Source organism: Pezoporus occidentalis, unplaced genomic scaffold, assembly GCF_034315485.1.
Source record: "Pezoporus occidentalis ecotype Australia unplaced genomic scaffold, CSIRO_AGI_Poc_V1 ctg114, whole genome shotgun sequence".
Classification (NCBI taxonomy): domain Eukaryota; kingdom Metazoa; phylum Chordata; class Aves; order Psittaciformes; family Psittacidae; genus Pezoporus; species Pezoporus occidentalis.
In genome coordinates, this window is record NW_026912929.1 from 2,553,034 (window position 1) to 2,566,437 (window position 13,404).

The 13,404-nt window shown below is 44.6% G+C and overlaps 1 protein-coding gene across 12 annotated transcripts in view; it reads left to right on the forward strand.

Annotated features, from left to right (window-relative positions):
• SLC6A6 (solute carrier family 6 member 6) overlaps positions 1-13,404 on the forward strand; it is a 114,293-nt gene that overhangs the window by 56,982 nt on the left and 43,907 nt on the right. For 4 of the 12 annotated variants that reach the window (XM_062637040.1, XM_062637050.1, XM_062637031.1 and 1 more), the window contains 3 exons: positions 3,268-3,303; positions 5,813-5,878; positions 9,762-9,818. The exons of 1 other annotated variant lie outside the window; for it this stretch is intronic. In XM_062637040.1, the coding sequence (XP_062493024.1) occupies positions 5,824-5,878; positions 9,762-9,818 (112 nt within the window). In that variant the 5' untranslated portion in view covers positions 3,268-3,303; positions 5,813-5,823. Of the gene's footprint in view, positions 1-3,267; positions 3,304-5,812; positions 5,879-9,761; positions 9,819-13,404 lie in introns of those variants that run through there. 7 more of the 12 variants (XM_062637082.1, XM_062637113.1, XM_062637072.1 and 4 more) reach the window with 3 other exon arrangements.

Here is a 13,404-nt window from a genome sequence, read left to right on the forward strand (position 1 = left end):
GCACCGGGGGTGTGATTCAGGGCTCGGTGACACTTGCTGCCAGTTCAGGTTTTATGGCTTTATGTTGGAGGGCAGCAGCCCGTTAAAACCTGCTCCTGTGAAATTCAGAGGGCAGAGTCTTTGCTGAGATCCCTGTTGGGTTTTGACAGCCGGGTGTTTGCCTCCAGGTCTGCATTGGGGCGAGCTGAGGCGGTGTTGCCTGTCTTTGAGTGTTACAGAGGGTCCCCTGAAGGTTGTTGGGGGGTTTAAAGGAAAACATGGGAGCAGTGGGGTTGCCAGTAGTGCGACTGCCCCGGCCACGGGTAAGCCGAGCCTGAAGCATGAGTGTGGCAGGAGGATGTCTGTGCTGCCCTGGTTCAACTGACACTGGAAACTTTTATTTTTGGCACTTTCAGAGATAGCATCTTTGTGTTTCCTCTTCAACTGCTTCTTTTCTGCTTTGCATATTATGGTTTTCTCTCTTCTCTTCATTTGCCTGCATTTCACCTCTGTTCCATCCCACATTTCTCATGGTTTGGGTTGATTTGAGGAGGGTGATCATCTCCTTGCCCTCCCTATGGGGTCCTGGTGCTGCCCCATGGATGGGTTGGGACCCTGACCCCAGCCTGTGGACTGGCAGCAAAGCCAAGGCCACTTCTCCCTGTAATTTATTAACCTGCTGCTCCTCCCATACGGGGTTAGGGTTATTCCCTGCCACACTGTGCGGAAAGCAGGAGCTTGCAGATGGCACTGTGATACTGGGAGGTACTGAGAGGGTGGTGGCAGGTTGGGGGGTGCCAGGTCAAAATCTGAGGGGTGGGTGATGTGTGTGGTGGTGGGAAGGATTCTTTGTTTGTTCGTTTAAGGATCTTGTACTAGAATCCAGTAGGAATCTGGAATGCTTCAAATGCTGTCAATTGTTATTTTATTTCACTGAGCAAAACTTGGCACATTCCTCTCTGTTGGTAGATTTTGGGCTGCCGGGAGGTTTCTGAAGTGTCAGAGGGGAAATGCTGGGGCTGTGGCAGGAAGCTTCAGTCTGTGTGAAATGCTGTATCAAAAGAGTGGCAGCATCGCCCTGGGAGCATAGGAAGACCCTTTAGCTCGGTTCACTCTTGCTGCACAGTGCTCAGGAACCCTCCTCTGGTGCTTGAGCACAGTCCGGATTGTAAAGCCACAGTGTGGATCTCACCTTACAGCAGATCATTGGAAATACTTCAATGAGTTTTCCTTAAATCAATACTCTGCCTGACCAAAACTGAGCTACCTCTTAGTGGCTTCTAGCCAAGTCCTGTGGGCTGAGTGTTTTCCAAGGAGACTCTCAGCACAAGCCCTTCAGCAGGCTGATATTGTGTTTCCCAGGCAGTGATGCTCCCAGGATTTCCATCACTGCATCTCAGACTTAGCAGAACCCCTCTATTATTTTCCTTTTGCCCCTTCCAGGTTTTCCAATGCCCCATAGTTTTGCCTCAGCGGCAGTGTTGCCAGTTCCACCAGTAAGGGGAGTCCCTGCACTAGTGCCCTACCCAGGCTTTTAACCATGCTGGCAAATGACTCTGAAAAGATTATGCTGCTTTGTTTCTTTTAATGTTAACCATATTACAACGCATAAAAATGGATGGGAAAGCCATGGTAGTTAAAGCCTTTTGCAAGTAATGCTTATGTGATTGGTCATACTAATAAATTGTAGATCATTTAAGCAGTGCAGCTTTGAATAGATTACCCAGCAGGATTAGTGCCTTCAAATTCTCGTCACTGACTCAATTTACGTGACCAGAATGGACCAGGGTTATGTTTTTTAAAGTAATTCTGAGTCCAGACCTCTTTAAGTGCTGCATACACGGAACTGAAGTTTATTCTCATGCCACTCTGGGGGTGTTGCTTGTGGGATTGGGTCCTTGGCCTTGGGAAGCAAAGCATGAGGGTGAAAATGCAGTGATTTAATAACTGCTGAATTTCTTCCACACATGCATATTTACTTGAATCCTCAGCTGTTGTCATGCCATGGATTTAATTGATTTGTGCTAGCTGAATATCATCCCAAGGCATGTAAACTCTAGGCAATACCCTTTAAATTGCTTACAGAGTAGCTAATATTGGTATAAGATAATGTGGTAGAAATTAAGTGGAACTGCCACACTTCATTGTCCTTTTGTTCTCCCAAACCTGCTATTGGAAGTGCTGCCGTGCTGCCAGTCTGACTCTGAAGCTGTGGCTGGTGTCCTGCAGAGTCTTCTGTATCTGTACCAGTCTCTGTCTTTTTTTATCAATGTATTCAAGGCCAGGTTGGATGGAGCTTGGAGCAAACGGCTCTAGTGAAAGGTGTCCCTGCCCATGGCAAGGGGTTGGAACTGGATGAGCTTTAAGGTCCCTTCTGATCCAAACCAGTCTGTTATTCTATGATAACACCAGCAAAAAGCCACTTGGTGCTGACCCTAAACCCTGCCCCAAGAGTATTCACCAAACCTACCAGCTTGGTTAGTGGAAGGGGAGCATGAATCTAATCCACGTCCTGCCAGGGAGCATTGGGTGGGAGGCAGCAGGACAAGTGGCTGTTAAAACCTATGGGCTGATAGGAAGACTCATGCACTTCAGCAGTTACTGGCTTTCCTGTTGTGGTTCTGTTGCCCAGAATGGTCACAGCCTCGAAGAGCACCTTCACATCCCTGACCTGGGTTTGAATTCGGTCAGTGCTTCAGCACTGCTGTGGAAATACAGTCACACTGTGCCAAAACACAGCTGGACCACCCTGCCGTAGGGTGTTGGTGTTGGTAGGCTGTCCACAGGTTGGAGAGCAACCCATGTATCAACCCATGAGGTTATCAGTGAACTGGAATGTAGTTAAAATTTCATCCTTTTTTTTTTGCTTCAGATCATAGAATCATCAAATGGTTTGGGTTGAAAGGGACCTTAAAGCTCATCCAGTTCCAACCCCCTGCCATGAGCAGGGATGCCTTCCATTAGACCAGGTTGCCCAAAGCAAAGAATGAATCACAGGGCATTTCCATTTTAATTCACTGCTGGGGTATAATTTCCTTGCTCTTGAGATGGATGTAGTCAAATTTCCTGTGAAGTTTTGCATGGGATGGAGCAAGTGGGAAATGGTCTCTTGTTCTGACACTGGTGCTGCACTCTTGATGTTCTTCAAGTGAGAGTTCATACTGGTGAAATTCAGAAAACACTGTGCATGGTAACACTGGAACTTGTCTAATTTACCTTGCTGGAACCATTATTTTTTTTCCTTTAAAATACATTTCTCCTTTTTCTCTCTTTCTTTTTCCCAAACAGGAAGAGAAAACCCATTCAGGAGAGACTCTTCTTCATGTAAGTGTTATTTATGCTTGCTTATGAAATTACAAAAGGGTCGTAAAGCTCATTAAAACATTCAAATACTGAATGTTTGCCATCTGTTGATAGAAACTAAGTATAGAGCGTATAAAAATAGGTTGTAGTTACACAGTAATAACGGTCAGCAACTGTTATCTTAAATCACTCTGTGCACTTCTTCTGTGCATATCACTGCAGGATTTAGAAACCATTTCAAAGCACTTTGCAGGCGTTTAAGCAGCATGCCCATAAAGTCGGTGTGTAAATCCTGGAGGGATAATGTTCAAGTGGCTTGCCCAAAGCAAAGGAGACCTGTAATTTAAAGCTGGTTTTAGCACCCCAGAGTCCTTGATTCCCAAACCCTGTGACAAGAGTCAGCTTCTCTGCCTTGGATCCTACAAAATCCAAGTCCTGCCTATAGAGCTATTTGCGTGCATGTGTAGTGTGTGCATGTGTGGGTAAGAGAGAGTGTGTATCTGCATATTTGGCCTCAAATAGCCTATAGGTATTTCAGGCCTTTTCTACAACCTCTGGTGATGCCCCTTACAAGAAGAGTAGATGCCACCAGCCATTGGTGAATACTGTTGCAAGTGTTTTGTGGAAGCCTTTGGCTCCAGACTGACGGCCCGGTTTGGAGGAGCTGGTGCATTATTCTTCATGGGACCAAGAAAGCTCCATGTGAGAAAGATACAACAGGTTTATTTTTCCACAGCACCTAGTGACCTGGTTGGCTTGAGGTTCTCAGATCTGAAAACTCCTCAGGAGTTCAGGAAGCTCCGCTCTGGTATTTCTTCCTAGTAACTAAATCTGATTTAATGTTCTAAGGGGCTGCATAGATGAAGACTCTCATTGCCTTAATGCAAAATGAGCTTAGCAAGGAAAACGACTGCATTGTTCCCAATGCAGGCCCCGCTTTGCATAACTTCCAAGCATGTTCTACATCCAGTGGCATGGCCAGCCCACGAGCACTCACCTCAGGCTCATTGCCCATAAGTCAACATTTGATTTGATTCTGGTATAAATAACATCTCCCTCGGAATCGCAGCGCTCCATTCCGCTTGCGTAGCAACTGCTGGTTAATCTGTAGCAAAAACGCCGTGTGGTAACAAATGGTTTTTTGCTATTGTTGAGCTGGAATGTTAGTTCAGCTTCTAGATGAAAGTGGCTTGTGCAAGGCGTCCCCGGTAGACCATGATCTCTGTGGCTTCTATGGTAGTTTTGTAGGCAACCGTGTTCTGCTCTTCCTCTCCCCTGTGCTTCCCTTCATCTTCCACCTGAACAAGGGGTGGGCTTAGGGGAAGGCAGGGAACTTTGCATCCTCAAAAGAAAGCTTCAGTGTGGGGTTGATATTAAGCCCGTTGCTAGTCAAGGATCTGTTGAAAACACTCTTTATTCTGGTTGTGTTGGTAGCAGAAATGTTGTAAGACACTTTATTTAAAATAGCTTTAAACCACTAAGTGTTCTTTGGCTGGTTTTATGGATATCACAACGTAGTCTTTCCCTAAAGAAAGAAAAAGCCAGTAGTAGGTGAAGGATACCCCACAAAGGATTAAAGAATCCCCCTTCCCTGCAGCTGGAATTCTAGCTGAGACTAGGTTAAGAGTTTGTATCTTTGAGAAGGTACATCATCGTTTTTAAAAGGTAATGGAGAAGGACAAAATCCAGAAGGTTTTTTTTCGTTACGACCATTTAAAACAGTAGTAGCTCATTATTATTTCACTCTAGTGTAGGAAATTCAGACCTCTTGAAAAGCACATCCTTCCCAGAGATTTAAGTGGCAAATAGTGCAACAAAACTACCTTTTAAGGGGAGAAGCTCCCAAATAGAGAAGAACCCAAAGAGGTGAACCCTACAGCACTGATTCTGTAGTGCCTGGAAACTGCAGACAAGCGTGCAGTGCAGATCTGAAGGGTTTTGTTTGGAGATTTCAGTACCACAAGTAATTGGGAGCTTCTTAGGTCCAATACATACAGTCTGAAACGAATGAGCAATGAAAAGTTTGTGGTCCAGAGGCCATTTGTGGTGCAGCCTTCCATCACCTGCTGTGGCTTTTCAACAGCTAGTGGCAAGCTTTGAGCATCAGAGCCTCTCTCTTCTGGTTCTGTGCATGAAATATTATGACTTTGACTCAATAACTCTGTGCCTGTCTGTGCATTGGCTGCCCTTGGCTTCCTCAACTGTGTGAGCTTCCAAACGAGAGTGAAACTCCAGGGATGGGAATAGTAAGGATATAGTGAAGTGGTAGGATCGTGAAGCACCCAGGACAGGGAGTTCTCCAGGCCATGTTCAGAGGGGGTTGATTCACTCCTGTAGCGGTGAATGCTTGATGGGGATTAACCCCTCAGGGCTGTGATTTGGTCTGGTTACCACCACAGGAGCTGACCACATTGAGACAGGACTCCCTGTAACAGTAACCAGCCATATGTAGTTGTAATGATAAGAAAGGGACCGTCTTATTGTAGTCACTTTGCGACAAATACTACCACAATTCATTACTTTCCATCAGTGCCTCATCCTATGGAGGAATCACCACTGCCCATCCACATTGAGGAGGGGACAGAAGTCCCGACTGGTGAGTGCAGTTGGGATGGGATGTGTTTAAGGGGGGGTGTAACGGTACTTGGGTTTTATATTCCTCACGTTTGTCTATACCCATTTGTCATTGAAAACTGTAAGGCCTGTTGCAAATGTTCTGGGATTTTGGTTTTTGTATTCTTAATGCAAGTGTATTTTAGAGCTCTTGAGGATGGTTAAATACTGCTAGTGTGGGTTTTCAGCGAATCATAAATCAAAGTACAGAAGTCATAAATCAAAGTACATAATTTATGTAGTGCCACTGAAAGCTTCCGCTCAGGATCTCTTAACACAAGGCTGGGGAAGACCATGAGTATCACAAGAGGTAGTTCCCACTTCAGCCTTTCACCTCGGTGTTTAGATGCTCAGCGTAATCAGCCATCTGGGTCAGCAGTTTTTGTCTTGCTGACACTCTGCTGCCCAGCACCCAGCAGACTCACATTGCACACACCACTGGATACCCAGAAGAGAGTTAGAGAGCTTTGCCATTACCTGCGTTACACATTGGAGTGCTGCACACCCCTATTTCTGAGCTCTGGTGTGGAATGGGTTGTCACTACATGGATATATAGTTTGGGGTGGTTTATTTTGTTTTAAATAGAGGAGCAATTTTCCAGATAACCCATAAAGAAAGAGACTCAAAGATCAGTAAGCTGGACTGTGGTGATCTCTTTGGACTGTAGAAAGTTGTGACTGCAGCATTTCCTAGATCCCCTTCCTTATCCAACCTGTTCTTGGTTGCATACAGTAAGTGCGCCTTGGCTATCACCTTGGGAGTCTGCCTTGTTGAGCAGATGTGTCTCTTCAAATAACTTTTTCTTATTCTATATCCTGAAATTTTCCATTCCAAAATTCAAGCGATTGCTTCTTGTCCTACTGTCTTTTGAGCTAGATGAATTACCTTCCTTACACACAGCACCTTGAGGGTATTTATAGCTGGATCTGAGCCCAGGAGTCTTCTCATTTATAGACCGTATTAATTTAGCTCTCTTATTCTTTCCTTAGATCATTTTTATTGTCCTTATTTGTATTTCCTTTGATTTTTCTATCTCCTTTCTAATCTGTGAAGACTTGAACAGCTCATAGTATATCCACTGTGGTTGTTTTGCCATAGCATTATGCTTTAGATTTCCATATCATCCCTTCGTATGTATGCAACCAGAAATAGCTTAGCCTTTGACCCTTCTCCTGCATCACTCAGCAGCATCACATGGAGATAGTCTATTACATGGCTGGCCTTACCTGCCATCATCTTTAGGTCTTGGGTTCATGGCTGTGCATTTAGCTGCTCCTCAGGCAATGGCACTGCTCTCCTGAGATGTAGGGCTTTATGCTTCCTAGCACTAAATCCCACCCCATTGCATGCCACTTACTTATTTTCCCCACGGATGATTTAAGATAGTATTCCTCTGTATCTATTTTAATGCCCTGGGATTCTATCATTTACACAGAAGTTGTTACTGTTTTATCATGTATAGAGCAAAGTACTTACAATTTTATATTACAGCTGTCTTCTGCACGTTGCTCCAGTCTCCTTTCCCAGCTCCATCATTCCTGTTTGCATACCTTCCTGAGCTTTTCCTTCCTCTAGTTCTCAAAATTCATACTGTAAAAACTGGCAAGTTTAGCTTTCTCCTTGTCTTCAGTTTGTATCTTTTCTCATTATACAATTAGAGTGTTGTTGCTGTGTCTCTTCTATGCATGGCCTGATGTGATCTTTCCCACAGCAGATCATCTTTTCTTCACCTTTCCTGGGGTTGTAGTCAGCTCAACATCTGCTCAGCATCCATTCCCTCTTGTAGAACCATTCAGGCTGGGTTCTGCTATGGCCCCTGGTATTTCATCTTGCCTTTCCCATTGCACTGAGGAAACCCGGACTGCTGGGATGGTGGCATCAGTGCCAAGAAACATACTGTAATGCTGATGAATCACAAAACTGACCAAGCAAACAAACAAAACCAAACCCTGTGTGTGAAAAGCTTTTTAGAGGATGTTTGCTCAGTGTTGTCGTGAAGCAGGTTTGTTGGAAATGCAGCAGGAGCTGTGAAATGGCCAAATCGGGTCAGGGAGGGCACCCTGTTTGCTTACTTTAAAGAAGTATCTGGACTGTCAATAGTGAGCTGTGATGGAGGAGAATGAGTGGAAAAAGTAAATGATGCAGAGATGAGAGCAAACCACAAGCTCCAAGTTGGGTATTTGAATGCCTTACATAGGTCAGGGTTTTTTTAATAGTATAAATCCTCAAGTCAGCTGCAAAAAGCTGGTCTGGGTCTCAGTTTTGGACCTGTTTTCCATTGAGCTTACCAGCCTGATCCAGATCCAGGGTGCCCGTTTGCACCTGGTGAGACCAGAATAGTTGAGATTGGAGCAAAGCAGCACACAGTGCAGTGGTTAAAACCACCCAGCACAACCACCATTTATTTTTAAAGGGTTGTTTGGGGAACTTAGGTTATTTTCTCATCTGAAGCACATTTGGGACAGTATATGGAGCATGTGCTGTTCTGGCCCAAGGCTGGCTGGTGGTGGTAGGTCACTTTGTATAGCTTCTGTATTAAAAAAAAAATAGAGAAATCAGTAGGGTTATTTCAGAGTCTAAATTTAGCAGTAATTATTTCAAGCAATTGAAAAAGGAACATAAATCTCACTTGTTTATTACAGCTGCTTCTTGAAAACAGCAGCTACAAATAATACCCTATAATGAAAATCTACTTAACACTGTCATGGGTTACCCAACAAGAGAACAAGTGTTTGGGAGCTGGACAAAGGCAGCATTGCCTCCTCTGAGGGAGGGTCTGTGTTGAGGAGAAGGTGGTTATTACTTAACTTCTGGTTTTATCTCCTTGGGTGAAATGAATACTGTGACATTTCTGCATAGATGAGTACAGCTTTTGACTGGAAAAAGGTCTGAGCTCTACTTGCTTTTTATGTACTTCTGCACTCTCTCAGGTACGTTCCTAGAGGAGGATGGGTGAGATGCAGCAAGTAGGTTCATAAAGCAGTGATGTTTCGGAGGAGATTTGTGAGTCCTAGCAAAGAATCCTACAGTAAGAATAAAATAGGACAGGTCAGACCCTGGCAGTCTTGGTTCAGGCACAATTTCAGCATCTTCCACACCTGGCCTTGAACACTGCCAGGGATGGGGCAGCCACAGCTTCTGTGGGCACCCTGTGCCAGCGCCTCAGCACCCTCACAGGGAAGAGCTTCTGCCTAAGAGCTCATCTTAGTCTCCCTCAATTCACACTTCTGTGTTACTGATCCACTTTTGCAATGAAAAGCACTGGCTTCATTGGACTTGTGTCAAATGTATACAGATGTTAGGGAAACCTTGCCTGGAAAAGATTTTTTTCCCCCCATGAAATCACCTCTGTATGATGGATAGCTCCATTAGCACTCTGAAACCATATTCTCTAGGTGGTACTCACAAGTCATGGTGTATTCTATGCTCCTCTGAGTAATCGTGATGACTGGAGAAGAATTTTCTTGTAATTGCACAGTTTCTTCCCTCCTTTTCAGCATCTCTCATGCCTTATTCAGGATGAAACCTGGATTTCCAGTCTGCTCATGCTCTTGGGCAGACTCAGTGAAAGGAAGGTGCTTTGTTGTCTCTTTGTCTTCTTCAATAAGAGTTAGAGCTGGTTTTTAAGGAGGATAACCATAAGAAGTGCACCTTTCCCAAGCAAGGAGAGTACTCAGCACCTTAGGGGGTGCTGGCTCTGTGTCTCTCTAGGAGGTTGTCTTCCCTCATAAGTGAAGAGAACCATTTCTGTCGTATGCACTTCAGGGTTTGCTCTTTCATGGGGTCCTGGCACACGGAAAGCTTGATGTTTGCCAGCTACTGAGTGCCTTCTGCAAGGTATTGAGTGCCCTCCTATCCTTTGCAGCCAAAAAGGACTTGATTGCTCTTGGCATCAGGCAGATCTGGACCCAGAAGACCACAGGTAGTATTTACCAATTATTTCTGTGCTTTTGCATGCCAGAGGTTGTCTGAATGGATTTCCCCAGCATACAGGAGAGTTCAGGCATTAATGACACTTGCCTGCCACTAAACCCATCTCTTTTTTAAATAATAATAATAGAATAATAAGCATGACATTTATTTCATTGCCATGGGGAAATTACCACCGCACCCCCCCCAGTTAACTACAGCCCAAGTAACTATTAGCTCTTTAGAGCTATTGCAAATGTGTGAGTTATATACCCTGAATGAGCACCATATGCCAATTTATTGTGTCACAGTGAGTCACAGGACACATTGTGGAAAGCAGTAATTGCTTGGCATGCGTTGTAACACTCAATAGGGCTTTTTGTTTGGTTTTCTGAAGGGAATATGTTTTTACTCTGACAATAAAATGAGTATTGTCTGATGTGCTGCCACCAGGGACTGTTGCTTATTTTATACTTAACCTGGAGCTTACCCATTTCCTACTCACTGCACCCACCCTCTCTATCTTTTTCTTTCCAACTGCTTGTATTGTATGAGTGCACTATCAGAATATGAACCTTGACCCTTCCATTCGGTATTGTCTTGGTATTTTGTGTTAATCCTCCTCTCCCTTTTCCTCCTCATCTTCTTTCTTTGTCCAATAGGGAAATTGAGATTGGTTACAAGGAAGAAATGTTCACCCTGAGTGGAGTGAAGCAGTGGGATGGGTTGAGCGGAGGTTTCATGGTCTCCACTCTAGGAGGTTTTCAGAGTTTATCTACATAAGGACATCAGCAACCCAATGTGATTTTGATGCTGGCCTTTCTTTGAGCAGGAGGTTGGGCTATGTTGACCTCCAAAAGTCCCTTCTAACCTATATTATTTTATGGTGCTGTTTAATACCCCGTTCCCATTCTGATTCATCCCTGATGCTGTGCATGTCATTGAGTCCTCACTCCGCCTTGGAGTCACTCCCATTTGTACCAGCACAGAACCTGAGAGACCTCCTGAAGGTCAATGAAGTTACAGTGGGTTTGCTCACGTGGGATCGAAATCATGATGTAAATTGTAGCCTCAGATGAGATTAGGAGGTGAAATCTGGGTCTCTCTGAAACCAGTTGGAGTTTTTACCAGGATTTCACTCGAGATCTCCTCAAATCTTGATTAAGTGTCAGTTGACGTTACCCAGTAAGGAATGCGATGTGTAATTATACTGGGACAATAAGTATTTATAAAGTAAAGATTACCTTTTTCCGTTTCAGTTACAAATCCCATTCCCAAGCAGCCTGGAAGAGAGCTTTGGGGTATTTAGGATTTAGTGAGCCACCAACTGCCCTGGCTCAGCCGTTACGTGCGGGTTTCCTCATGTGGCTGTTACCACGTGAGGGAGTTAATGCTGCACAGAGCATCTGCTCCTCAGCTAAACACCCTCCCAGCCCTGCAGCTGCCTGCCAAAGAGCTTTGGACGTGCAGAGGGGCATCTGCAAGCTCTACAGGGTAGCAGATTCTCAGGGGTTAGCCAAAACCCACCCTTTGTCAGGACAATGCTATTTTAATTATGCTGAAAGAAAGCAAAACCACTCTCAGAATCTCCATCTCTGTCTGGGGAATTGTCAGCCATCATCTAGATATTATAGAAAATAAAATTAAGAAATATGGGAAAAGTTCTATAGGGTTCCTCTTTCCATTCTGCAAAGATAAGATGAGTTTTCTCCGTATCTCTCTTTTAGCAGCAAGAAGTATATTGCTTATGCAAACACCTGATTTCCCATCAGGCCCTGTCAAAGGTAAACTTTACCAATGGGGTGACTGTAGTGGATTGAGGAAAGACTAAATATGAGTAACTGAAAGCCTTTGTTGTCCCTTCTTATGCAAGGCAGGATTCTAAAATCAAGATATAACAAGACAGGCTTGCTTTCATATACTTTTCCTAGGGATTGCGGTCCTCCCTATTCTGTAACAACATCAATTGTCTCTCCTCGTATGGACCCTTCTTAAATGATGTAGAAGAGTGTTCCTCTTTCAAACATGAAAATGCTGTTGTGCCATGTAGAGGGAATATAGCAGTGGAAGACCCTGTTGCTTATAGGCTTGAAGGTCCCTTCTCCTCCACTCTTCCTGCAGTTCACAAGCTACAGATTCCAAGTCAAACTGAATAGCCAGATAATATGCACATGAGGAATTTCAAGCAATACATCTGACAGCTGAATCACCCAGGTTTCTCCTTCTGCAGAGCTATCTGCAGTTCATGTAGCTACTGCACACATGTGACTTCCTTACAATAACCCAGAAAAGTAAACCAAAGGAAACCTTTCTACCTTTAGTTTACATACGGAGTGTTTTTATGGCTCCCTCGGCTGTTTGCCATGTCCCCATCATTTATGGGAGAACTGCAAACAGTTTCCCACCTTTCTGTAATTAGCTTTTGCACACAAGGAAACTCCTGAAAAACAACTGCAGCTGTGGTGAAACCTGCTTTAGGTATTAAGAGTCAATGTGCACATTGGAATCTGGTGAAAGCCTGTTCACTTAGGTGAAGTTGCACCAAGATCCTCATCTCTTCTGTTCTACATCTCTGAATTGGGTCAACAGGAGTAGGTTAAGTTTACAGTGGTGAAGGTAGGACTATAAAAGCAGCCTGCAATGAAAACCATCAGCTGGTGTGTGTTTGACAAGATAAGAGATGGAGAAAGAATACTCAGGCTGTTCATATATTGTAGTGCTGTATTTGGGGATGCTCACCTACAAAAGCCAACAGAAAAGCCTGTGGGATTGACACTGGTATGAAGGTAGGGCTGCAGCTACTTGTTTCTTGTATTGGAGCCAGCCTTGCTCTTGCAAAATTCCCTTTGGAGGCAGCAGTTGCAGGGTGAATTCGATGGGGCTTTTGTCCAAGTAGTGTGTGGGATCAGGGTTTTGTTTGTGCTTGGTGTGTGCTCTGCACTTTGCAGGCCGTGGTATGCAAAAGTGGTTTACGCGTTAGTTTCCCTGGAGAAGTGAAGTATTTGTTCTGGTGCTGTTTGGTTTTCCTATCTCCTGACATAGAACCCAGCACAGCTCTCCGTGCGTGAAAGCTCATGTCAGACGTCCCTGGTGAAAGTGAACTGAAAATACACCTCTGGTTGGGAATCAGCTTGAATTGTGTCATCATTTAAATCAGATTGGTTTAGTGGTCAATACCAAAGGTTTTACTTCCAACTCAGACCTCCAGAACAGATGCTGGGGAGCAGAAATCTGATTTTTGACCAACTCATGCCCATTGAGAGGCCTGTAAGTCATGGTGGTACTCCTCTGAAATGCCCTTCAGGAGCACATCGAGTGGCTCTGGCCAGCCGTGGGATCTCCAAGGACAGAGCTGGAACTGGAGATGGAGCCAGGGCTGTTCTGGGGTTAAACAAAGCATGCCAATGTCCAGCCGTGCCAGCCAGCACCTGGCACCAGCTGCATAAAAGCAAATAAACACCCCAGTGTCCACACAGCTTTGCTTTTCTTTGTCTGCGTGTGTGAAAGTCTGCAGTTCACCGACCTGCTCTGCAAAGTCGTGCTCTCTCTGAGCATGGTCGTCAGCTTTGCCACTTCTTCTTTTAGCACATCCTTTGCAG